The sequence below is a fragment of the Symphalangus syndactylus genome, chromosome 6 (assembly GCF_028878055.3).
Source record: "Symphalangus syndactylus isolate Jambi chromosome 6, NHGRI_mSymSyn1-v2.1_pri, whole genome shotgun sequence".
Taxonomy (NCBI): domain Eukaryota; kingdom Metazoa; phylum Chordata; class Mammalia; order Primates; family Hylobatidae; genus Symphalangus; species Symphalangus syndactylus.
The window spans coordinates 102,956,433-102,984,343 of NC_072428.2; the positions used below are offsets into that span (position 1 = coordinate 102,956,433).

Sequence of the window (27,911 nt, forward strand, 5' to 3'; positions counted from 1 at the left end):
CATCTCTTGTAAGTTGGATTCCTAGGTATTTTATTCTCTTTGAAGCAATTGTGAATGGGAGTTCACTCATGATTTGGCTGTTTGTCTGTTATTGGTGTATAAGACTTTAATTTTTTTAAAGCATAACTGGTCATAAGAATAATCCTCTGAAATGCATCTTTTCCAAAGAATTTTGAATTTATTAAGAGCAAGACAAAATTCTATGGAAATATAACCCCAAGTTTCCCAGGGAAGAGTTTAGATCAGAGCAAACTAAAGATTTTTGAATAAAATGATGGCATAACTGAAAAGTCATGGGGAGAGAAAGAACTTGGCTCCTTATTTATTTTGCACCAGTGTGTACACTATTTGCACATGTACTCTAAAACTTAGAGTATAATAATTAATAATAAAATTTAAAATAAATAAATAAATAATGGTAAAAAAATAAAATTCATACTTTTTTTTATTCTATTAAAAAAGAGATGTTTTTAGGGCTAGTGGTTTTGTGGTTTAGCAAGGTTATCACATGAGGAAACAAATACTAAACAAAATTAAGTTGAAAAAATCTCCATGTTACCTCTTTCTTTTTAGTGGAATGGTAAAGTTTTGCCCTAAAATAATTCCTTTCACTCCAAGCAACTCTTTCTTAAGCATGACAGCCATAGACAAATTAGTCTCATTGTCAGATCTATTCTTTAATCTTTAGGTGAAAGTAACCAATCACTTTATTCTTCTTGTAATATTTCTTTTCTACACCCTTATTGTTTTTTTTTCTTTTTTTTTTTGAGACAGAGTCTCTCTCTCTCTGTTGCCAGGCTGGAATGCAGTGGCGCAATCTTGGCTCACTGCAACCTCTGCCTCCCCGGTTCAAGAGATTCTCCTGCCTCAGCCTCCCAAGTAGATGGGACTACAGGCGTGCACCACCACGCCCAGCTAATTTTTGTATTTTTAGTAGAGATGGAGTTTCACCATGTTGGCCAGATGGTCTCCAACTCTTGACCTTCTGATTCACCTGCCTTGGCCTCCCAAAGTGCTGGGATTACAGGCATGAGCCACCACGCCTGGCTAAACATGTACTTTTTTTTTTTTTTTTTTTTTGAGGCAGAGTCCTGCTCTGTCACCCAGGCTGGAGTGCAGTGGCGCAACCTCAGCTCACTGCAACCTCAGCTCACTGCAACCTCTGCCTCCTGGGTTCAAGCGATTCTTGTGCCTTAGCCTCCCAAGTAGCTGGGATTACAGGCGCCTGCCACTACGCCTGGCTAATAATTTTTTTGTGTTTTTAGTAGAGATGAGGTTTCCCCATGTTGGCCAGGCTGGTCTCAAACTCCTGGCCTCAAGTGATCTACCCACCTAGGCCTCCCAAAGTGCTGGGATTACAGGCGTGAGCCACTGCGCCTGGCCTAGTTATTGTTTTTAAAATGTTAGCTTTGTGATACCATCCCAAAAGTCATTTATAGTTTTTTGTTTGGGTAGGAGAATTCATCAAAGTGGACAGTCTATAAATTTTTGGTTAACAAATTAGCTCAAAGTCACATTCTTGGCCCAAAGACCATTTTTGGTTTTACTTTCACAGAAAATACATATCAGAAAGTTGTTAGGTTTGTGGCTGTCAAACTGTCAGCTGTTTTTAAAATGTAATTTTTAATACCACCTTAATACTACCTTATAAAGAATGCAGAATATACTTTTGTATTTGGCTTTCTTAAACTGAAGAGATAATGCTTTAGTTAAAGCTAACCTGCTCACAAATAGCTGAGAAATTTAAAAGAAGATTTTACTTAACATTAACTTTTTTTAAGCTAAAAGCTCATAATTTTAACATTTGGCTTTTCTACTACCCTACTGCTGAACAGAGCAATAAAAAAAACTATACTATTTTATTTGGACAATGCTAATATAAACCCTTAACCTATAATGGAAACTTCCACACATGAACTATAAAACATGGGCATTTTTAATGACTACCACTTTTAATATACTAAAGTATTCAATATTTGCACATTAAATGAAAAATTAATTTTTAACAAAATTTTATTTAGAGCATTAGGGAAATCATATTCAAAACACAGAAATAATCAGACTATAACAGTGCTGCATAGATAGTGGTATACAGGTTCCCTGACTCTAACTTCTTCCTAACTTAAAAGTTCAATTTTCAAGTCACCAGGTAGAAAATGGTGGAGGCATTATTTCCTCTTTCTGAGGCTAGAAAAAAATGGCTTCAATGGTGAGAAGGCAAACCATTTAAACAATGAAGATCAGATTATACCCCAATTTAATTCTATTCCCTTCTTGTTATTTCTCATAGATGAAAATTTAGAATGTAATAATTATTGGAAAGGAATAAGAAGTGAATTACCTCTTAGGAGATAACCTGATCAGTGCCTGCTTTAATCAGATAAAACACTAAGTTTTAAAAATTACAACCATAATATTATGCCTAACTAAAATTGCCAATAGGAATACTTTTTTACATAACACATTACATGTATACAAGAAGAGAAATACTTGTTTTCTATCCTTTGACATTCAGTAAAAAAAAAAATGTTACCACTAACAAGGATCAGAAAAATAATTTTCATGGCAGAGCATTAACTCAATGGGGATCAAAATCTTTTCTGAATACTTAGACTGAGTCAGTCAATGAGAAATTGCTAAATTTCTTCTGAGAGTACTTTTCAAAAAGGAAGACAATTTATTGGAAGAATTTGTAGCTGGAAACATTGTTCATTAAGAAAACATTAAGTTACCCTGAGGAAGACTCTTAATATTACCAGTGTTTTCAGGGCCCCCCAACCAACGCATGGAAGAGCAACTTGTAGGCTCTAGCCTTTTAACAATACCTACATAAAGAATATTTTGATCTAAAATGTAACTTGGGTTCTCTGCTACACTGGTAATAAGTCACAACCAAGACATCTGAATGTGATGGAGTATAAGCAAATTTTGCGTTTATTTTAGGCAGCCCTCTTTCTTTTCTAAGAGAAAGAGTTTGCAGTTCTTCAAATGGTCTTGGATGAAACCTACTGTTTGGAAAAAAAAATCTTCTGTAAGTAAACTGGTAGTTTTCTTAAAACAGTAAACAAATTTATCTGGTCTACATTCTCTAAACTATTATATGCCTAGAAAATAAGGCATTAGTAATTCATCATTGGCCATTGCAGAGCATAGACAACTGTTTTCTTTCTAATCAGGACCATAAGCAAACATTCCTGAAAGTGCAGTGTTATTTTTAACGTCTCTTATGCATTTACAGTCAGCATTTGACTCCCTACATACTTTCATTATAAAATATTTTTTCCCAACGCCTTATATATACCATAATTACTTAAGAAAAGACAAAGTGAGAGCAGCTACAGAAGTAGCAAGGTATTTTCCACAAATAAAAATACAGCATACAAAAAATGGCAAGTTAGTGATAATTGGTAGTATGAGTGCTTATTAATATCCCGCTTTAGGGTCCAAATTAAGATTTGACAAGTTTGAAGCCTTGTCCTGTGTCCAGCACAGTAGGAAGAAACCAACTCATTTTTAATCTTTTCAAGCACCTAAAACAAGTTTTGCAGATCCAAAAAAGGTTCAGACCGCATAACCAATTTGCCAAATGCACTAGGGGATATGTAATACGAGGAAAGTGTAACATCCAGTGCTTAGCCACATCGCTTCCCGTTGGCAAATGCAGAGTGTAGTCACTCCACCGTTTTGACACACCATATACTGCTTTCACTGTGCGTCCCTTTTCAGTCCAGCAGACGTTATTACTGGAGTTGCAGTTATATTCTACCCAGTCTTTTGTAAAGTCACCTAGCTGTGGCGGGTCAGCTTCTTCAATATCTACTGTTTTTATCAACTCTGCTCCTTGCACTGCAATATACTGGTCATTAATTTTCCTCACTTCTTTCACCCAAGGGGTTGCATTTTCGCTGTCTAATACGATAATAAGCCGGGAACAGAAGGAACCATTCTTTTCTCTCCACCATTCTATAAGTGTGTCAAGGCGTAGTGTATCTCCACCTGTGAACAAGAGAAAATTCAATGGAGCAATAATTTCTGCAGCCTCTCATTAAGAAAACCCTCTCAATCATTTTCTCCTAGAGAGAAAATACTCTTGTTTTACATGTATTTTCCTTAAGTTATTAGAATTAAATAAGCAAAAAATAAAGTATTTAAATGACACTTTCAAAGTATCTTTTGAAAAGATATTTTTTACAACAGATTTTCAACTTGAGGTAAAAAAAAATCCTTATTACTCACATAAAAAGGAATCTGCTAGCATAAATTAAGAAAATAGTTTTACATAGTTGTATTTAGTGAAAACAACTATACAGAAAAGCTAACATTCTATACCAGGGGCAGCAACTACAACTCATGGGCCAGATCCAGCCTGCCACCTCTTTTTGTATGGCCTGAAAGCTACGAATTGATTTTATATTTTCACATGGTTGAAAGAAAATCAGAGTATTTTGTGATAGTAAAAATTGCATGCAATTTAAGTTTCATATAATTATTTTCATAAATAACAGTTTATTGGAACACAACTACATTCATTCATTTATACTGTCTATGGCTGCTATTGCTCTAAAGTAGCAGAGCTGAATAGCTGCAACAGGGATCTAAACCCACAAAGCCAAAAATATCTAGCCCTTTACAGAAAAAGTTTGCCTCCCCATTCTGTATCAGTTTCCTTCTCTTCCTCATATGTAGGTACCTACTGAATGAAAATAAACCCTACTCCTACCTGTACAAGAATGAGTTTAAGAACAGACTTACATTTAAATCAGTTTTATAGCTGAAGAACAAGGGATTAAAAATATATATATACTCAGACAGTTCTAAAGTAAATAAACTTCTGACTACAGGTTTTACATCTCGTTATTTTTTTGCATTAATTTTGATTTTTAAGTATACTACATTAAAATGTTCATTTTGATTATTGAGTTTTTTGGCATTCCCTTATGTTTTGTGCCTGAGGCAACTGCCACCTTCACCTCATCTGGCCCTGCCTCAATGGTACACTGATAACGATCATTCCAATTCTACGAATCTATCCTAAGGAAAGAATAGACATAGTGACAAAAAATTACAAAAAAGACGACCTTCCCATTTGGGAAATGGAAATAAACTATGGCCTAAAACCTTAGGAGGAAATCTTATAACAAAATATTTATAAAGAAAATTTATTGATGAGAAATGTCTGTATTAGAAAAAGCATGACAGTACATCTACAAAAATTATAACAGCAGCTATTGCTGGGTGTTTCACTTCCATGTGGTTTTTAAAATATTTTTCTGAAAGCTTTACATTAAGCATAAGTTACTTTTACAATTTACCAGCACAAGACTCAAAATTTTCCCCAAATCAACTGTCCTCTTGGTTTCACCATTAAAAATGGACACCACCAGAGAGAATCCTTTAGATTTGGGATTCTATCATATTCTTTATGTGTCATTTATTAATGTTTTATTAATCAGTAAGCTTAAGAACCTGAAAATAAACTTTTTTTATTAATCGCTCTAACATTCACACATATTATCTCAGAGACATTATTTCAGTACATGGTCTCCACACATTACTAATGTGTTATTCCACTGATACCTCCAAAAGATACTTTTTCAAAAATGGCCAAATGTTAACTCTCCATTATTGTCAGCTCTATTAAATTTATCTAGAGATCAGAAGATGACACCGATTATAAGAACTATTATATAAATTCCATCTGTCACAAAACATCATTGCCCAACATGCCATCCACAACTATTTCAATAAACATTCTTTAGCATATTCTACTCTAATTCTCTTATATAAATGCTCTTTAGATATCAACAAGAGACTTAAAGCAGCATTAAAGCTTTCTAAATGATTTCTCTTGTTTTGCTCTGCTTTCTCCTATGAATAGGTTCTATGCTACATTTGGCTTTTGGCTCAGATTCAAAGTACTTACATTTATCTAAGATAATAGCCATCTGATGCATTTCAAGTAATTGAGACTGCTTTTTAAAGGCTTTATTTGTAATAAACTGCTTTATAAATTATCTACATTTTTTCCATTTATTTCTGTCTCTCCTGTAATTACCATAATTGTTTTCTATCCTCAAGCAGAGGCAAAAATATTAGTTTCCATATCATGAAACTCCATAAATATAAGAAGACTACATATTCTAAGTACTGTGAGTAAAGGTACAGGATAAAGGGCAAATATAGATTCTCTTTCCCACAGTGATATTAATACTGGGCCTGCTATCCACTTCCTAACCCAAGTAAAATCCAGTTGTGATGTTTCCTATTTCAAAGTTTGCTGAAAAAACAACAAAAAATAAAACAAAAAATCCCCAACTATTAATAAATTAGCAGAGCTTAAAGCTCTTTGTCACTTAATTTGGAATAGATGAAAGCATTTTCCTCAGAGCAGAGATATTCAATACTATTTGTGAGGCAGAATCAGCCCTTGAGGGCTATGTCTAAAGCAGGCCAGGGCATGAACTAACTGAAAAGCAGGCTTTTCTGGGCCTGGTTCAACATGATTACCCACAAGTATGCCAGATGCCTCAGGCCATGCATGACAGTATGCAGTTGCTGAATTGTAAGATAAAATCTACCCTTCTCAGGGAAGGGAGATCAGTATGCTTTCTCTCTCTTTTTTTTAAACTTCTTATAATAAGCCTCAAAGTTACACAAGAACAAATCTTAGCTAACAGAGGAATTCTGTAACGGTCAATTTACTGGTAGCATACTTCAAAAAAATTGTAAAGACATCATTCTAGAATGTAACTGCTAAACATTTACCTAAAATACAACTCTATTTCAGAGTTCTTAAGTCTTCAAAAATTATTCCTAACAATGAATGAAAATTTAGAAAAACTGTGAGAGATATATGTGTGTGTGTTTATCTTAGTGTTTTTTTTACTTTTCTTAGAAAAATAAAAAGCTGATATAAGTATTAGTAAATGAACATCTAGAATTGATTTCCATAGCTATCTTTAAGAAATACTTAACGAATTTTAAATTACTTAGGAAAAATGCAAACTTTTTAAAGTGTTTCTATTAAGTAATACATCCTTCATATAAACACACACAAAAAGCTTACTTCTAAAATTACTCTCTTATAACACTTTAAAATAACTAGGGATATATGCATGGCCACCAAAAATTAGCCCTGTTTTTTCCATTTGATCTGGGTAGAGTTTATTATCATAAGGATTATAGTAAGTTTTCAGCAATCCCTGCTTTTATATCTAAAATTCTATTTCTGTAAAGACATTTTAATTGACTAAAAGCTTTCTCTTATGCTCTGAGTTGGAATACACAGAACGTTATACTTTACCTGAAACTGAAGTAGCCATAAAGGTTAAAAAGATGCTTTCTACATTGTAATTAAAAAGTTATAGGTCAAGTAAATGATTTTATAAACTATATTCAATTAGTTTTAATGTTCAGTACATCTTTTAGTCTTGTACATTCTAATGTTTTGAAATGGGTGACCTATGTTAACAAAAATATTCACTTAACCAGAACATGCCATTTCTTTATCATCATGGCTTTCACCCTTGGAGGCAACATGGTACAGTGGGAGGAAAAATACACTTTAGGAATCGGGCAGATCTGGTCTTAAATCATGGTTCTATCACACAGTGGTATGACCACAGAAAAGTTACATAACAACTTTCAATTTCCATTTCATCCTTTGAAAAATGAAGATAACAGAAGTGATGGTATCTATCTCAAAGGATTTCACATAAAGATTAACAGTATATATAAGGTACTAAGTACAGTAAGCTGATGCTTAAAATGTGCCCAATAAATATTAGCTTGTCTTTCTACGAGAAGGCCACTGAGTTATTCGATATTTATTTGAAAAAATTTCAAAAAAAATTTCTCCTTATGATAAAAACCTCAGTTACAAATCTGGCATGAAATCAATGAGATCATGCCAGTTTAAAATCATCTCTACCTTAACCTTTTGTTTGTTTCTTTCTTGAGTTCTTATATTGGCAACTCTGCCTCTGTCCTCCCATACTACTTCTATTTATCTTTTTCTTTATCCTGAATGTTTCCACTTCATTCATTTTATGACTATTTTATTATTTATATATTCTTGGTTTAAAACATCTACACTTTTATGGAAAAAAATCATGTAATTAAATCTAAAATAACTATTTCTAATCTAAAATAAGAAAATTACCTTTCTTTTTTAATGATTTATTCAATGATTTCATCTATCTATAAGCTACTTAAGGATCCTCTACTATGTGTTGGGCTCTGTTATAGGTCCTAAACAAGTAACAGTTCATAAAACAAAGCCCTTGACTTACTCTCTATTAATAGTTGGAAAGACTGACAAATGTATATATTATATAAAGAGATCTCATTTCTCTCTTGGCAATAACTAAGAAGTTTTCTATTTCCCATAATGCATGCAAACCAAAGTTATTTTATGTTTTTTTTCAAATGCAAAAAAATCCCTACAGAATTTTGTACCTTAGAATAAAACTCAATGGTCATTTACAATTACTCCCTTATTTTACAGATGAGAAAATTGAAGCCAACAGAAGTTAACTAACGTGCCTAAAATAACACAGCTGTGGCAAATTAGGACCAGAACCAAGGTCTCCTGACCTAAATGCTACTCCCACCATACTACATTATCTGCTGTTTAAAATTTTGGTGAGCTTTATAACATAAATAAAACTACAGATGTGAAGGACTACTGAAATCTGCATCCATAACATTTAAAAACTTAAAAATACTAGTCAAAGGAGTTTATCAGCTTCTGAAAAATATATTTAGCAATTCTGAAAATATTTTAAGGGAAACTGATTGTAAGTCTCAAAGCATTTTTTTTCCTTCTAATCACTGTAAGACATAATTCCCAATCTTACCATTAGAGATTAAATTAGGCTAAACAGGTATGCTAGAGCAAAGAAAAACAAATTAGAGTCATATGTATAGTTCAGTAAACTAAGAATCCTGGAAATTTAATGACTGTGTGTGAAGTACAGATTTCTACATATACATGTGTATCTTTACAATAGTGAAACTGCCAAAGGTGAGTTTACCTGCTAGAGCCCACTCTCCTGTACCATGGGTGTGCCCACTGTAATACAAAATATACGTATCATGTCTGGGTCCATCCACTGTCCGAAGTTCGAGGAAAGCTTTCAGTTTGGAATGCAGAGTATCAAATGACAGTCCACTCGTGGAATAGTCACATCCATAGGTCTCAATCATATGATATGCAAAAAATCTTTGGATAGAATTGAGCATGCCAGTAGACCTCAAATTTAACTCCTGTACATGTTCTGGGGGAAGCAGTGTTGGCTGACCATCAGGACTGAAGTAGGAGAAAAAACAATTATTTTGGTGTTTAAGAAGTATTCATTCTGTATCACATTCTCATCTGTCATTTATAACTGATTATCTAAGAATCAGTTATAATATAGTTGCTGCTAAGTGGGAGGATTTTTTTTAAAAAAATCACCCTTCCTAAAATTCCTATAGTAATAAGAATTAAGCTTAGAAAATCAAAACCCAGTTTCTAAATATTATATTTACTATCATTAAAACAATAATCAAATTCAAAGCTGGGATAGTATCTCCAAATGTAGATAGTATTACTCTTTGTTCTTTATTCGTATTTTCTTATGACAGATATTGGACAAGGCTTTTTAAAAGCAGGATTACACTGTTTCAAGAACATCTGGGTGGGGACTATTAAAAAAACTATTCTTTAAAAATATTATAACACAAAATAAAAAAGCAATATTTTAATTATATATTTATTTCTGTATTGAAAAAGTCTATAAAATTGTGTTCAAATTTTATTAACTTAAGGTACATAAATAATAGAAGAAATTATCTATTAATAGGCATTTAAAAAGTTATTAAAATTTAGGTCCATTGCTTTATACTACTGAACACTAGTTGAAGACTTAGATTTGCTCCTAGAACAAATATAAAATGGTACTCTAGTACAAAGATGATAAGGCAAGTCTTACAACTAGCAAAATACCATTAATATTGAGAAAGAAAAAGTCATCATTCCTATCCAGAAAAGGGATTTCTATCGGGATTTTTGAAAACTTTAGATTTTGCTTCATGTATCATCAATACTATTCTACTAACTTTTCTTCATTACAGTCACAAAAGAGTAAGCAATACATTAAAAAAATTACAACGGAATAAATATCTAACTGTGCATATTACTATTTCCACACATTCTTTCTACAAGGTTGTCATTTCTCCCTTTATGGGACATTTCCAAATCTGTTTCTTTCAGTTCTTAAACCTTCAACTTTTTATTAAGTCTTTAACATGAAGGAAAATATTTCCTACAAATAGTCTATTTGGAGATGTTTATGTCAAATACTTGAAATTGGGAAAAAACTTTACTTCCACTCTCCCCTCCCCCAGGGAAAGTGTGATGAAAACTGTCATCAGAATTCATTTATGGCAAAGAATTATTTTAAAAGTAGTTAGCTATAAAATAAAAATCAAAATGTAGCAACATTTACAGACTTATACAGATGTCACCACCTTTGTGGGTAAAAGTTATTTTGGAATAAAACTGCAATAAACATTTATTAAACTTCACTGCCAATCCTCTGAATTCCTAGTATTTGTATGGCATTTTTCAGTGTGCAGAGTGTTTTTACATTCTTTTTTTTTTAGTGCTTCATGCCATTCCTGTCAGATGAACAGAAGAGGTATTACTATATACATTTTAGGTAAAGACAGATAATAAGGTTCAGAGTAGTTATAATGTACCAAAGGTAACACAGAACTAGACCTCCAGCCTCTCAGGTCCAGAGCACGTTTTATTATATTTCACTATGTTGCTTCAGAGGACACTTTCTTTTTTTTTTCCTTTTTTTTTTTTTCTTTTTTGAGACGAAGTCTTGCTCTTATCCTCCGCCTCCCAGGTTCAAGTGAATCTCCTGCCTCAGCCTCCCGAGTAGCTGGGATTGCAGGTACCTGGCACCACACCTGGCTAATTTTTGTATTTTCAGTAGAGATGGGGTTTCACCATGTTGGCCAGGCTGGTCTCGAACTCCTGACCTCAGGTGATCCGCCCGCCTCAGCCTCCTAAAGTGCTGGGATTACAGGCGTGAGCCACCGCGCCCAGCCAGAGGACACTTTCTGAAACAAAATATTCCCTTTAGGGTAAGATCTTTCCTTAGAAAAGTTATTCATGAATATTTTCTGGTTTCTAGCTAAAATATAAGCTTATCATATTTATCAAAATATTTCAATTGAACTCTGAAGATATCACTTGGAATAAAGTTTGTTAAAAATGTGGAAGAAATGCACAAGTTATATTTTGAAAACACAGTTTTCAAAAGGAGCTATATTTTATTCATATAAATATTAAGAAAATGTTATGAAATGAATAGTTATCACTAACTATACTATATTATACTATCTAGTATAGTTAGTGATAACTATACTATATTATACTATCTAGTATAGTTAGTGATAACTATTCATTTCATAACATTTTCTTCACTTCACCAACATACCTGCAGAAGTTGGTGGGAATCACAATAGCATATCCAACAGATGTTCCTCCTAAACAGTTACCCAATTCATGGAAGAGCCCATGAGCCATGGATTCCAATGGCAAAACGATTAGAAACATGCTCAAGAAAATTCCATTTGTTGGCTAAAAGAAATCCAAAACATGTTTACATAGTACATATACATATGTGTATATATTTACATGCATGCACATTGATTCACATTTTTTAGCTTCGACTTTCAAAAGGATAAAAGGAACAATGATCTAAAAACAATTTTCAGTTAAAGCAGACAAGTATACATGGATGAGCTAACTATTGCAATAAATCCTAAATTTATCTCTTAGTTTTTTGGAAGTTGTGGCAAAACACGGCACATCATTTTTAAAAAAGATTTGTCAAATAACATCCTATCCAGACGAGAAAAAAAAAACAAAAACAAAAAACAAAAACCACTCTTTGATATGACGGAGAAAATGCCAGAAAACAAGTATCTTGTTAAAACCCACATGCCTATGTCATTTTTCAAATAACAGATTCATTTACTTTGTCAAAAAGAGTACTTTAGAAAGGGCTCATTTTTTCCCCGTGAAATTATGAAAATAAATTCTTAAGGAAATTTAAGACCCTAAAGCCATAAAAACTAATTCCATTTATATGGTATAGTTTACCTTATAAAGCACTCAACTCTCTAGATGTGCAGATCCAAAATTTTAACAGAAGAAAATATTAGGGACACGTAAGCATTGTAAAAGCAGAATGGAAAGTAGAGAGGCAGAAGAAATAAGCAGGAGGCAATCAGGTATTAATTGCAATGAAAAAGCAGAAAAAATTAATACTCATTTAAGTGAAAAGAAAATGGATAGTCACCTGAACATACCTTTAGAATATTAAACTATTACATTTTTTCTATATGCTTTCTGTATTCCTTCTCTATTACATTCTTTCTGTATAAATTCTTAAGGAAATTTAAGATCCTAAAGCTATAAAAACGTATTCCATTTATATGATATAGTCTACCTTATAAAGCACTGAACTCTCTAGATGTGCAATCAAAATTTTAAAAGAAGAAAATATTAAGGACATATAAGCATTGTAAAAGCAGAATGGAAAGTAGAGAGGCAGAAGAAATGAGGAGGCAATCAGGTATTAACTGCAATGAAAAAGCAGAAAAAATTAAGACTCATTTAAGTGAAAAGAAAATGGATAGTCACTTGAACATTTCTTTAGAATATTAAGCTATTACATTCTTCCTGTATTGCTACTGTACATACTATATGCCTAGGTGCATGAACACATGCTTTTAACACTAAGGGGTGGTTCATTTGATCAAAATTTAATAAAAAAATTAATTCCTGCAATAGAAAAATGAATATACTGCCCTATTTTGGTACATCCTATTTTGTCAATGACATAAATAACACAGTACATGCTCCATTTAGAAACACTAGAAAATACAAATATTTGGATTAAAATCATTCCAAATACCGTCATCTATACGCACAGCTACTCTGAAATATTCCCAGACTTCATGCAATGTATTTTTCACAAATACATATTCATGTGTATGTTTTTTTTTACCAAAATGGGATACATAATCTATGAACATTTTAATCTAAGCTTACATAACTCTAAATCACTTGTAAAGACCAAATGGCATTCCTATAATACATATAAAACTTTAATTAGTGGATCCTATTATTGGTATTTAAATTGCTTACAGTTTGCCATTATACCAAAACTAGAATAAATATCAAGTTCTGATTATTAATGAGGTTAAGTACCTTTCACTATGTGGGTATCATCTTTGATGAAGTGTTAAATATTTTGCCCACCTTTCTATGGGGTTGACCTTTTCTTCACTGATTTAGTTTTGTTTGGTTCTGAACATAGTTTCAATGAAAGTCTTTTGTTGGTGACTCTGTGACTACCTTAATGCTGTTTTTTGCTTAACATGAGTTCTTAATTATCATATAGTCACTTTATACCTTGTTAAAAAAATATCCCTCTATCCAACCATTAAGAAGATATTTTAACATTATCCTCTAAAGACTTTATTGTTTTGCCTTTACATTTAAATCTATAATCCAAATATAATTGATTTTATGATAATGGTCCAATTTTTTCTTCTACAGAAACACTCAATTGTCCAAGCACAAATTACTGAAAATATCAACCACTCCACATTACAATGCTACTTTTGTCATAAGTATTCATGGATCTGTTTTTGGTCTCTCTTCTTCTGTTCTGTTGTTCTGTTTTTTATCATTTCACATATGTCCTTTGGCCTTCATTTCTTCCCTCTATTTTTGGGACTCTAATGAAACAAATATGAGATCTTCTTACCATATCCTCTGAGTCTTACTTATCCTTTCCTTCTGTTCAATATTTTCCATACTTTTCTTTCATGCTGCTGCTTATATAGCTTCTTCTGAACTGTATCTTCCAGTTCACTAATGCCCACTTCAGCTTTGTCTAATGTTATGTTTGCAACTCTGAAATAATTTATTTCCTGATCTAAATTTCTATTTAGTTCTTTGTAAAATCTGCCTTGTCATTTTTTAGTTTCCAGTGTACTACCATTATGTCCTGATCTCTCCTTTTACTTTTGCAACTTAGCATGATGGTTTTCTGTTTCATAATTCCAATACCTAAAGATTTTTTTCTGTTGTCTGTTGGTTTTGTTGCTTCTTGCTCTTGGTGCTGTGTGTTTATGTGTGTGTGTACCTGGTTAAATTTATAAGCTGAACACTGGATATAAAAATTATATTAACTTTAGGCCTAGGATAATGATACGTTCTCCTAGAGGCAATCTGTTTCTTCCAGAGAGCTGCGGACATTACGAGTCTACGTATCTTAATTCAGGTTTGACCACTTAATCCCAGGTTGAACCACCAACAGGACACAAGGGCAGAAAGCAAGTTCATGAGAGGGCTATAACACACATGGCTCCACCCTCTTCTTTCAGTATGTAAGCTTAAAATGGGAGGTAATTTACCAGAGATCTCACTTCTGGAGGCCCTCGGCTTGGCTTTTATTTTTGCCACTCTTGAGGGGACCAAATGCGCAGCTCAGCTTTGAAAACAGTTTCCTCTATGTATACAAATGCCTGCAAGGCACAGCATTGAGTGTTTTCATCCCAGGAAGTATGGTGTGTTTTTCCATTTATTGAAGTCTTCTTTTATAACCTACATTGAGGTTTGTAGTAATTTTAAAATAAAAGTTTTATAAGTTTAAAACTTATTTTATGTTTCTGTTCTTACAAATGGAATCAGTTCCAATTTTCTGATGATTGATTTCCAGGCTATTACATTTTATATATTTACATATTTTTTCTAAACCAGTGCTTCTCAATCTTCAGTATGTTTTTACTATTAGAAAAAAGTATTAAACATTTTGATTTAGTAGCGAACTAAGCAAATGATAAAGTTCAATTGTCAATCAATTTGTAGATGACTTAAATGAAAAGCCTAATAATTCAAAATTCCAATTAAAATGTTAATTGATAGTGATGTTATTCAATACCCTAATGTTGGTTTTGCAACAGTGATGATGATATTTGATACAGTGGACTAAATAAGTAGATATTCAGGGGTTTATTGATCACAATTCATAAATAACAGATGATCTGTTACTACTTGCTTTTCATATTAAAAAATCTTAGAAACAGAATTTTACGCTGATTGACAGGGTCTCACTCTGTCATCCAGGCTGGAGTGCAGTGGCATGATCACAATTCACTGCAGCCTTGACCTCTCAGGCTCATGTGATCCTACCACCTCAGCCGCCCAATTAGCTTGGGACCACAGGCGCATGCACCACCATGCCTGGCTAATTTTTTTATTTTTGTAGAGACAAGGTCCCTATGTTGCCCAGGCTGGTCTCAAACTCCTGGGTTCAAGCAATCCTCCCGCCTTGGCCTCCCAAACTGTTGGAATTACAAATGTGAGTCATCATGCCTGGCCCTGTCATACATTTTTAGAAAGCAAATTTATCAGGAAAAAATCATTAAGTACTTCTATTAGGTTATTTTGAAAAAGCAGGCTTAGAAAAACAGCATCAAATATTCTATTATGGTCACACACAAGTTAATATTTTGGCAATACAAAAATTCATAATCTTAACTGAACAGATGGCAAGTATGTCCAGGGGAAGCCAAAATAAATTTAGGATGTTTTATCCGCTTGCCACTTTCAGAGAGCTTCAATTTTATTGGCCTGCAAACCTTTATTCTATAGCTTCAATCTAGAAGTCATTTGTGACTTTGGAGTACTCCTTACACCTTAATTCCAAGTAACAAATAAGATCAATTGATTCAAGCCTACAAGTACTTTTTCTCCTTTTCTTCTCCAAATTATCCTCAGCTCACTATCAAATTTTAAGACATGGCTCATATTTCAGAGCAGATATAAACTGAGCACAAAAGAAGACCAATAAACAACCTGTAAGTAATGCCCTTTGAATAAAAGTTGTTACTAGTTATTAGATCTCTATTCAGCTGGGCTTTCAAGTTATGGTCAAAGTATTCAACGTTTCATATCCTAAAATTTTTCAGGTAACAGGAACAAAATTTCTTTATGCAATGTCATTTTAAAAATGTAACATTTACATAAACATATACGGCTTGTTTGTTTAGAAGCATTTTTGTATGAGTCACCTTATGCAAACCAGATTTGGAAAACATACATAGAACTCTAAAGAAAGTAAAGCCCTGGCTGGGCGCAGTGGCTCACGCCTGTAATCCCAGCAATTTGGGAGGCTGAGGTGGGTGGATCACGAGGTCAGGAGATCGAGACCATGGTGAAACCCTGTCTCTACTAAAAATACAAAAAAATTAGCTGGGCGCGGTGGCGGGCGCCTGTAGTCCCAGCTACTCGGGAGGCTGAGGCAGGAGAATGGCGTGAACCCGGGAGGCGGAACTTGCAGTGAGCCGAGATCGCACCACTGCACTCCAGCCTGGGGGACAAAGCGAGACTCTGTCTCAAAAAAAAAAAAAAAAGAAAGTAAAGCCCAACTAAGAAACAGAATACATAAATGCAGCAATATATAAATGGAGAGACTGTGAGAAATCGAGCTTTAAGAAACCACAGGCGACTTTCAAAACTTTGCTTGGTTCAGGAAATTTAAGAACATTATGAAGGCTACTGTATAATTTTAAAGTCAAATGACTTCTTTATGTGGAAGAAGTAGGGCATAGTGGAAAGGACCCAAGCTTCGGAGTTAGACTTTTGTTCAATCCCAGCTCAGCCACTTGCTATGTGTACAAGAATAAGTTAATTAACCTTTTGAGTCTTGATTTCTGGAATATATATATAGATAATTTATGTCATGAGCTTATTCTGTAGATTAGAAATACATATGTATGGCAGTATAAAGTTAAAAGAAATGCTTTCCACATGACCCAGCAATCCCACATCACACTAAAATAAAAGCTTATGTTAACACAAAACCTTGTCTACAAAGGTTTATAGCAGCTTTATTCATAATTACCAAAAAACTGCAAATAATTTCAGTGTCTCTCAACTGAGTAAGGGATAAACTGGAACATCCATACAATGGGATATTGCTCACAGTAAAAGTAACTAACTTACTGATGGCACACAGCAACACAGATGAATCTCAAATGATTTAAATAAGAAGTCAGACTCAGGGCCAGGTGCAGTGGCTCACACCTATAATCCCAGCACTTTGGAAGGCCAAGGCAGGGAGCACTGCTTCAGTCCAGGAGGTCGAGGCTGCAGTGAGCCATGATTGTGCCACTGTACTCTAGCCCACACTGCAGAGCAAGACCCTATCTCAAAAACAAAAGTCAGGCTCAAAAGACTACAATGTTAAATGATTTTATGAATATGACATTCTGGAAAAGGAAAATGTCTAGGAACGGAAAACAAATCAGGTTGCCAAGTACCTGGGGTTGGGAGAAGGACTGACTACAAGGAAGCAAGAGGGAATTTTGGCGGTGATTTAACTGCTCTACAAATTGACTGTGGTAGTGGTGGTCACATAAATATATGATCCATATCAAAAAAAAAAAAAAGAAGGGGGCACAGATAGTTAATATTTTGTTTTGCAGGCCATACAATCTCTGTTTTAACTACTCAACTATGCTGTTTACCATAATTACAAGAGTTAATATGGTAAGAAAATATAACAAACATGCATTCACCTCTAGGAACAGTGCTTCAAAATAAAGAAGCAAAAAAAAATGACAGAATTGAAAAAGGAAGTAGACAATTCAGGAACTATAATAGAGATTTTCATCTCTCTCAGTATTACAGAATTAGACAGAAAATTAACAAGGCTATAGATACATGAACACCACCACCAACCAACTTAATCTGGCTGATATTTATAGTACACTGTACCCAACAACAGAGGACTCATTATTTTCAAGTAAACATGGAATAAAACATACCATGCCACAAAACAAGTGGCCTAAAAGACTAAAATCATACAGTGTTCTCCAACCACATGGAATTAGAAATCAATGGAAAGAAATGCGAGAAACTTCCAAATATTAGGATATCACACAACAAACTTATAAATAACCCATGAGTCAAAGAGGAAATTTCAAAGGAAATTAGAAAACATCTCACCAGATGGCATAGTTACTAGCACAACGGTAGACATATAGGTCAATATAACGAGAGAACTCAAAAATACAACCTTACATTTATGTTTAACTAATTTTAAACAAAGACGCCAAGGCAATTCAATAGGGGAAATGTTAATCTTTTCAACAAATGGTGCTGGGAACAATGAGACATCTATATATTAAAAAAAAAAAAACTTAGATCCTTATCTCATACTATACTCAAAATGGATCATACACCTAAATGTAACAGTTAAAACAATAATGCTTTTGAAAGAACTGTGACCTAGTGTTGAGCAAAGAATTCTTAGATAAGATACTAAAAGCAGAGCCCATGAAAGAAAAAGTGGATAAACTGGACTCTGTAAAATTAAAAACTTTTACTCATGAAAACTCTTCAAAAATTTGTATCATTCAGAAAATAAAAACAGAAGCCACAGACTGGGAGTAAACATTTCCAAATCATTTATCTGACAAAGGGCTTGTATCCAGAATACATAAGGAACTCTTAAAAGACAAATAACCCAGCTTTAAAATGAACAAAAGATGTGACTATTTAAACAACAAAGTAAATGGCTAATACACACATAAAAAGATGCTCAACATCATCAGTCATTAGAGACATAAATTAAAACCACAATGCTATCACCTACATCTAAATCGAGGGATTCTCAAGTAGATCAACTTTAGGAAAGAGTAGAATGGAAGGTGAGAATCAGGAAACTGATTCTCTTAAAATTATCTCTGCTGACAGACTCCTTGGAAAGTTTTTGTTTACCTCCAGTGGTACACACCATACCTGAAGACCACTAGATAAGAAAAAGTTTGGAGACCAAGAAAACATTAATATTTGGTTAACAGAATTTGAAAGCCTGGAATGGCATCCAGCATGAATGAGGCTGACTTGGAAAAGAAAAAGTATTTAGGGCTGGGAAAGGAGCTAGCAGGAGGAGGGACAAGGAAGAGGGAGGAAAACTCATGCTTGAGTTTTTGACATCATCAACATAATTCTGATCGTGCCTAACACCAGCAAGTAGAGCAAAGTAAGGACAATATCCTCAGGCCACACCCAAGATGTTTTCCTTATTTGGTTGACTCCCACACAGGATGCCTGCCCTAGCCCAGCTGACTAGAAAGCACCATGTCCAGGCAAGTCTTCACATGTCCCTCTTCAAAACACACTTCTAGAAATCACTCAGCAGCAATAAACTGTTACAAAGCAGAGAGCTGCACCAAGCAGAGCTGACTTTCCTCTAGAAATCACTCAGCAGCAACAAACTCTTACAGAGAGCTGGACCAAGCAGAGCTGACTTTCCTTTATGCCCCACATCCCAGTCTGATGTACGCAGATTATAGTATTTATCACACTGTAATCATAATTGTTTGTTTACATGCCAGCCTCTTCCTCCTCCCATTGGAGACTGTGCCACCTTTGACAGACATCCTGAGATCTGCCGCACCCACTATAGTGCCTGGCATATAGTGCATAGTCAATACATGCTCAATTAATGGAAGACTGGGTTTGTTAATACTGCAGATGCAAACTCCAACTGTACAAATGTCTTTGTCTACAAGAACCTTTTAGAAAACATTTCTGGGCAGCAAAGGTACTGTGAAACCCATGTTTTCTTTCTTAGGATAACCTCTAATCTATAATTGAGAACCTGATATGTTGTTATATATCTGATCACCTTTTATATAAAACCTTCAGAGAAATGGCTACATAAAAGAAACATGTTACAGTGAGGAGTCCAGGGAATAGACAGAAGTTAAGTAACTCTGTTCCTGCTAGTACTAGTGACTCTGGATGTGTCTTCTTTCGCTTTCAGTTTCCTCATGGGTATAATGAAAGGATCAAAATACAATCTTTAAATACTTTCCAAATGTTAGTATTCTAAGACTCTTTAATCGATGAGTGTTTCACTAATGAACAGTCAGGAAGCGGGAGGCATCTCAATGCTGAGTGTTCATAACATTTTGGTACCTCTTTGCTAGAGATCAAATAAATTATCCTCTTGAAACACATTCAGTGCTTCAATTCCATGAACAAAATTAAATAAGAGCACATATGAATATCCTTTTGAAATCAGGAACTTGACCTTATAACTTGAATTTCAATTATTGAAGCTAGCATTTTATTACATGTCATTGGGGTTGATGGACAAACAATAAGCTTACCTGCCAGGAAACTGCTCCCAAAATCGCTGTTGCAAGAAGACTAAAAAACACCAACTGCTCTGAAATCAAGCAAAAGTGGCGCATCCCTTTGGATGCCATGATTCTATCAAGGCTATTGTAATCTGTCCTGTGGGTAAAATATACTTTATGGCAGTCATTTAATTTGGTATGGAATCCCCAAAGAGTTAAAAGAAAAATAATATGACAAATCATCCAGAAAATTCCAAAAATGGAAAAGCCAGGTATTACAAAATACCAAAGATGAGTATCTCTAAGTTTAAATGCTGAAAGAATAAAAAATGTAAGCTCAATCATTCCAGCAAAAACGACTGAAAGTCTTCTGCAAATTCTTCCACGGTACAAAAAGGGTTTCCATCTTTCAGTTACTGAAAGTCCACTAAAATAAATGTCAAGGAAAGGATCAGTTATCAGGCAAATAAAAAAACATGCAAAAGCAATCGGATTTTTGGGAGTTTCCAATGAGGAAAAAAATAACAAAACTGCGAAAATAACTAAGTTTGGAATAGCTAAGAAAGATTTCATTCTCAGATCAATAATCAGCATAGCCAGAGCTACAACAAGCAAAATGACACTCAGAGACTTCTCCACCAACATAGTTGTGCTGGCAATGGCAAATCCAACAAGCTCCAGAAATTCAACTGTGGTTAGTAAAGTGGGTCGATGACGGACATAACCAGAAATTCTCTCCACCAGAGAGCACAATATCCTTAACACTATGGATGTTAGAAGCAAATATTTGGTTGATTCTTCTTTTACATCATTTTTAAAGGATGAATTATCAAGAAAACATAGGAGGCCAAGCAAGAATCCAAACCAAAGATTGGAGAGACTTAAACTTGCTGCTTCCATTGAAAAATAATAATAGAGTATGCTGGCGATTCCAAGAACAAAAAGACCAAGAATAAAAATTACCAAAATTAAGGAATTGGCTGTTTTTTCCCATCTTACGTATAGACCTAAGCATATAGCAACCAATAAATTGATTCTGGCTAAATAGCCAAGATACCGCACTGAAGAATGCATGTTCACTTCTCTATTTACTTCTTCCAGTCTTGTCATTGCTAAATAGAGACAATGACTAAAGCAATAACGCAGTGATTTACACATGTAACCAGCAATGTGGGCTTTTCCCTCACGTTACAAAAATTAACCGCTTGTATTTCATCCAGTATATCCAATGTATCCGCAACTCCTATTTCAACATTTTCTCTTGTGGAAATTTTGTTTATAGTGATCTAAAAAGAAGAAAACAATATTTCAGAGTTAATTTTATATAATTTACTCATTATTTTATATAAAGATGCATATAGAAAGTGAAAAAATCCAGTTTAAAAACGGAAATCCAGTTTACAACCTGATTTGCAATATCTTAATGAATACTGTTTCTGGCTTAAAACTTCGCAGTTTATCCAAACAGACATGGCTGTGCTTTCTACTCATCATATGCTATCACTGCATGAATAGAACTGTTCTTCCGGAGACGGTGAAGAATTCACCTAATCCATTCTGGTTTAAATATCTGGTTTTTCAACAACAAGGAAAGGTGAAATATTCGCAATAGCTTAGACTGTAGCAGGTTTTGGTACAAGAGAAAGCTACTTAGTTCTTAAAGTGAATGAAGGACTTCACCGTTACCTCTAATTTGAAAAGCACTTGTATATATTAGTAGTAACAGCAACCATTATGACCTGCCAAATATCTTCTACATCTTTTTACAAGCCAGCTCTAGAATGTTACACAAGGTCTTTACATTGTTTAACTAATAAACTTACTAGAATTCAAGTATTAAAGTTACTCATTCCCTAAGGTTGAGCCATAATTCTCCCTGTACTTTTATCTCTATTAAATTACTTTGATTAACTAAACTTGCTTTCCAAATCTAAACACTATCTCTCTAGCAAACCAGTTCCTGACCAATTCCGAGTCAAAAATGAAAAACTGAAATGCTCACCCTAATAGTCATTATAAAGTAAATGAAGAACTTTTCAATTCTACTTAAACAAATGTTACTACAAGTATTTGTTAGCGGACCCAGGAAATTAAAGCTTCCACAAGTCACACCTAAAAAATGACAGTAGTCAAAAAATGATTTAAACATCTATTATAATTCTTCAAAATTTCCTAGTATACTGTTTCAAAAGAACTGATCAATGGTTCGTGGTAACTCTATCTAAAGAGAACCCAATCAGATATTTAAAAAGAAACTGGGGCCAGGCACGGTGGCTCTCTCCTGTAATCCCAGAACTTTGGGAGGCTGAGGAAGGCAGATCACTTGAGGTCAGGAGTTAGAGACCAGCCTGGCCAACATGACAAAACCCTGTCTCTACTAAAAATACAAAAATTAGCCGGGTGTGGTGAGAGGCAGCTGTAATGTCTCAAGAGGCTGAGACAAGAGAATCTCTTGAACCCAGGAGGCGGAGGTTGCAGTGAGCGGAGATCATGCCACTGGACTCCAGCCTGGGGGATAGAGCGAGACTCTGCCTCCAAAAATAAACAAAAAACCCCACGAGTTTTTGATTAGTTCATTTGTACTTTCTTAATAGCTGTACACTAAAAGGCTCAAGAGAAACATGAGAACCTGGAATCAACTCTTAGTACTCACCTGGCTGGAGAGGAATGTTACTAAAGCAACCTTAGGGTCTCTGGGAAGTTCCAAGTATTATTACTTATTTTGCTTTTGTATGTTCAACAAGCACATTTTTAAAATTTTTACAACTAAGTCTATTTAAGTATTCCAACTGATTTTCCTTAATTACATCTTTATTCACTCATGTCTTAAGGTACCACATAATGTTAAAGAAAATGTCTTCCTTTGGTATATTTTGGTTTATCTTTTTGAGTGTGAGAAACTGACAAAATCTGGAATGCATTGAGGTTTTTTTTTTTAAACATCACTAATGTGTGTTATAAAATAATTCAACAAATACGTTAGAATATACATCCTCAAAGAGCTGATGGTACAATCTGGGCTCAGACTACTGAACACTGCTGGACAGGGGGGAAGAAATTCACACACTAGGCTAAACGGTGCCACTCTAAATCCATGGAACATCCTTCCCTGGTCAACATTCTTCCCCATTCTTGTGACTATTCAAACCTCTATTTCCTCTCTTCAAATCTCTGATACCCTGCTTCCTCCTATTGCATTCTCACCAGATGACTCTGCCTCCTAGAGTCATCAAAAGGGAGCTCACTTGAGTTTCCAAGTCCACAAACCCACCTCTACTTATATCTCCGAATATAAGAAAAGAAGGCTGTTGCTTCTCTATCTAAGGCTAAACCTTTCAGCCATATTGTGCATCTTTCCTTCTGCCTCTTCCAGAACGTCAGACTCTCTCCTCTCTCTGCAAACTCTCACTTTTCTTTTATCCATTAGTATTTAAACATTTATAAATCTGTTTCTTTTAAAAAAATACCAAAAAAGTTAAGAAACAAAACAAAAACAATCCTTGCTCATCCCCATATCCTCTATGAAGCTCAATCTTGTGTCCTTTTGACAGCTGGTATTTAGTTGCTTCACTTCTTACCCATTCACTTTTCAAACCACTAAATGGTGTTTCCCACCACACAACTGCTCTGCTAAGTGTTGAAATGACCTGTAAATTCCTAAATCCAATGGGTACTTTTCACTCAGTATCCTGCATATTCTTTTTGGGGGGGGGGAGGGGGAAGGGGGACGGAGTCTCGCTCTGTCGTCCAGGCTGGATGGAGTGCAGTGGCAGGATCTCGGCTCGCTGCAACCTCCGACTATTGGGTTCAGGCGATTCTCCTGCAACCTCTGACTATCGGGTTCAAGTGATTCTCCTGCCTCAGCCTCCAGAGTAGCTGGGATTACAGGCACCCATCGCCATGCCCAGTTAATTTTTGTATTTTTAGTAGAGACGGGGTTTCACCATATTGGCCAGGCTGGTCTCAAACTCCTGATCTCAGGTGATCCACCCACGTCGCCTCCCAAAGTTCTGGGATTACAGGCGTGAGCCACTGCAACTGGCTTTTTTTTTTTTTTTTTTTTTTTTTTTGAGACATAGTTTCATTCTTGTTGCCCAGGCTGGAATACAATGGAGTGATCTCGGCTCACCGCAACCTCTGCCTCCCAGGTTCAAGCGATTCTCCTGCCTCAGCCTCCCAAGTAGCTAGGATTACAGGCATGTGCCACCATGCCTGGCTAATTTTGTATTTTTAGTAGAGACGGGGTTTCTCCATGTTGGTCAGGCTGGTCTTGAACTCCCGACCTCAGGTGATCCGTCTGCCTTAGCCTCCCAAAGTGCTGGGATTACAGGTGTGAGGCACTGAGCCCAGCCGTATCCTGCATATTCTTTAAACAAATTTACATTGTTGACTTCTCTCACCTCCCAAACCATTCCTTTTTGCAGGCATCCAAAGACTAAGTCTCCAGATTTTTTTTCTTAATTCATTGGTTTTCCCTCCTCGGTCTCCTTGAAGGCTCTTCATTCTCAATCCATCCTTTGGATGTTCAACCCCAAACCTAGGCTTTTCCACTACATACTTTTTCTAAGCAATGTCATTTATTTCTATGTCTTCGATTATTATCTCTCTACTTAAGTGCACACATATATTAATCTACCTATAGAAAATGAAGCACCAGCTCTGTTCTGCACTGTTAACAGAGGTAAATACCTGGAAACAAAGTAAATGTAAACATGTAAAAAAAAATTAGTAAAGTACAGTGCATCCATATAATGCAATATATGCAGTTACCTTCTTATGGACCAAAATCAACATGGCAGATTGTTTTTAAATGGCTAATTTACAAAAGTCTTTCCCCATTCTGATCTTCTTCAAAAGACAGCCTGAGTTAGAGCATAACAGAAAAACATTACAATCCTTTTCAATTGGTTTGCCATCACTAATGAGTCAATGGACAATTATTCCAGAGGTAGATGAAAATGGAGCATAGAAGAGTCAATATGCATATGGGAAAAGCTAACTAATCACTGCCAGAGTCTGATTATTTCATAAAACCTTACATACTACTCTAACCCTCCTCTTCACCATCATCTACATTTAATCCTCACCAAGTCCTGTATACTATTCTTCCTAAACATTTTTTAAGTGTTTCTACTTCTCGTCCCCAGGGTCATCATCCCAATTTTGGCCACAATCATGTTGAACATTTCCCTGTATCCATTCTTGCCCTCTCTAAGAAGTGTACTTTTTAAAACCAAAATTTAGCACTCCACTGTGTAAAATGCTCCAATGGCGTCCCATCACCCTTAGCAATAAAGTCAAAACTCCTTACAGTGCCTCATAAGGCACTCCGTGTTGGGCCTGAGTAACTCTCCTGCCTTATCTGTTACCACTCTTCCTCTCACACTTTGTTTTCCAACCTTACTGACCTTTCAATTACAAACTGCACAAATGCTATTCCCTCGCCAGGTACACTCCTTTTCTTCTCCCTGGCCCCACCCCAGTGCTCACACCTGGCTTACTCCAACTCTTCAGGTCTCAGATAAATCATTTTCTTAAGAGATTATCCCTGCCCCCTCCCCATTACATGACCCCCCGTACTTTCTCTGTTACATACCATCACTTATTTCATGTCTGCATTTCCCACTAGATCAAAAGGTCTCTGAGGGTTTGTCTTCAATACTGTACACCCAGTGACTAGCAAAAATCCGGCATCAAGAAGGTATTCAATAAATACTTGTTGAAAAATAAAGACTAATACAAAAATAACTACATTTAACAACAATGGTCGCCATTGGACACTTACTAATGCCTAAAGAGAATACAGAACTTAGCTAATATCCCACAACTAATAACTAGTAGAACTAAGGGAGAGTCCATGAATGTTTAGTTTCTATTTCAGCTTTCCACCAGTCTTTATTTAATTCACCCAAATTCTTCCAAACCAATTCTCTCTCCATGTCCTACCTCTAGGGAATGGCTTCAGGCATACCGTATCACTTGCATTACTTTCACTCAGAAACTTTCTGTCCCATCTAGAAGTGTCAAGGCTGAAAGAACTACACTGAAAAAATCAGAGTCAGGGAATTTCAGTGCTTCAGTTCTGAGTTACTGATAACTCTTTGAGCCATCTCATACGAGGAAAATGGCATCTCGAATATCAAACTCCTCAGCACTAGAGCAGCAACAGCAATTTCTCTCCCTTTCGGCCCCCTTCTAGCGAGATGTGGGAGGTCCGACAAGGAGCTTGGCTGTTCTCCACCATCCTCTGCCTCGGAGAACCCGACCACAACGTGGCGCCCAGTTGAGGGGGAACCCTTGCAAGATACGGAGAGGCGCTCCCACACCCCCCAATCTCCAACCACCACTGTTAACTCCTCCACCGGCAGGTATCCTACCCCGGCCCTGGGAGGCCGACTGGGCGGAGCTTGGGGTCCGGACCACGCGGAGCCCTGGCAGTGTCTATGCCTAGATCTCGCCGCCCTGCCGTCCACCCATTTCTACTTACCTACCTGACTCGGCCGTCGCCACCAACGCGCTCTCCCAACCCTCGGAGTCAGTTCCAAAACCAAACCAAAAAGGAGGAAAGACAAGGCTTCAGCCTGCGACTGAGAACAGGGGGACGGCACGCCTTGGGGAACGAGGGCCCGAGGCCATACGCGCTAATACAGGCCAGTGTCGGCGGAAACTTTCTCCGTTACCAGCCCGGCCGCGACCGCCATGTTTCCGCCGCCGAAATCCGCGACGGTACGGAACGCCAGCGGGGTCAAACTACGCGGCGCGCGTCCTTCCCGAGGCCCGGCCCCCTCCCCGCCCAAACCCGCGCGCCGCCGCACAGCCAGGTGAGCAAGGCGCTGCGCGAGTGTCAACTGCCCCACCTAAGGCGCCTGCCTTCCTCGAGCCAAAGTCGACTCCTGAGACCTGGAATCAGCAGTTGAGAACAGACAGCGGGAAGACCACCAAAGATCAGGCTGACAGTGCCTATCAAGCATCTAGGCCACCGCCTCGGCCTGGACCGAACGGGGACAGGGCGGACAGGACTGCCACTCGTGGGCTGTAAATACTGCGGGAGGCGTTGCTGCTCTTTAATATATATGGCATAATATATGGCTTTGTAACCAGCTAAGGCCCAAGCTCCTTAGGCCCTCCCTCAGAACCCTTCAGTTCCTCTAATGGAGGGACATGTCGGGTTTTGCTCAACATTAAATCAGCATAGTGCCTGACACATAGTTGGCACTTAAATATTTGTAAAATAATAATGTGCAATAGGCTGTCCACGATCCGTAGTTCTCTCCTCCCACTTGTTTTGCATGTATTATCTATATATTTTTCCTATTTTCCATAATAGAGTGCGAATTTCCTAATTTTCATAATAGATGTTGGGGGTTGGTGTGGCCAGCACATCTATAGGAATGAACAACTCTCAGATTGAGATTCTGCATATGTGGATGAAAATTTTGAGTTAGATTGTCTCTAGACTCCTAATTTTAAAAGCAATCACAACTCAACTTCCCAAATATGTAACTAGCTCTCTGGGGAACACCAGTGTCACATTTCTAACTACTTGCTAGATGTTTCTACTCAAATATATTGTCATCACTCCCAACTCAACTTGCCTTTAATGGACATTTGTATATATTTATTATGCCCCCCCACTTGAATCCCCTTCCGTATTTGGAGAATTCCCCACCTTAGTTAAG

General features: G+C 36.1%; 1 protein-coding gene and 1 long non-coding RNA gene across 13 annotated transcripts in view; one reads left to right on the forward strand and one right to left on the reverse strand.

Moving 5' to 3' along the window:
• The window catches only part of LOC129484906 (uncharacterized), a 210,234-nt gene that overhangs the window by 153,187 nt on the left and 29,136 nt on the right, over window positions 1-27,911 (forward strand). For all 5 annotated transcript variants that reach the window (XR_010121583.1, XR_010121579.1, XR_010121580.1 and 2 more), the window contains one exon: window positions 8,507-8,643. This is a non-coding gene — a long non-coding RNA (uncharacterized lncRNA). The remainder of the gene's footprint in view (window positions 1-8,506; window positions 8,644-27,911) is intronic.
• Window positions 1,996-27,023, reverse strand: TMEM168 (transmembrane protein 168). 8 transcript variants are annotated; one of them, XM_055283734.2, is made up of 6 exons: window positions 26,724-26,962; window positions 24,633-24,921; window positions 20,263-21,518; window positions 11,496-11,638; window positions 9,036-9,310; window positions 1,996-3,996 (listed from the first exon to the last, which is right to left on the reverse strand). In XM_055283734.2, exons 3-6 carry the CDS (start codon window positions 21,388-21,390, stop codon window positions 3,449-3,451), a joined length of 2,094 nt encoding a protein of 697 aa, XP_055139709.1. In that variant the 5' UTR covers window positions 21,391-21,518; window positions 24,633-24,921; window positions 26,724-26,962; the 3' UTR covers window positions 1,996-3,448. The 8 variants fall into 8 exon arrangements, with proteins under 8 accessions (XP_055139709.1, XP_063498204.1, XP_055139710.1 ...); XM_063642134.1 differs by lacking the exon at window positions 24,633-24,921 and adding an exon at window positions 25,003-25,094 and having other exon boundaries at window positions 26,720-26,962; XM_055283735.2 differs by lacking the exon at window positions 24,633-24,921 and adding an exon at window positions 25,003-25,094 and having other exon boundaries at window positions 26,724-26,954.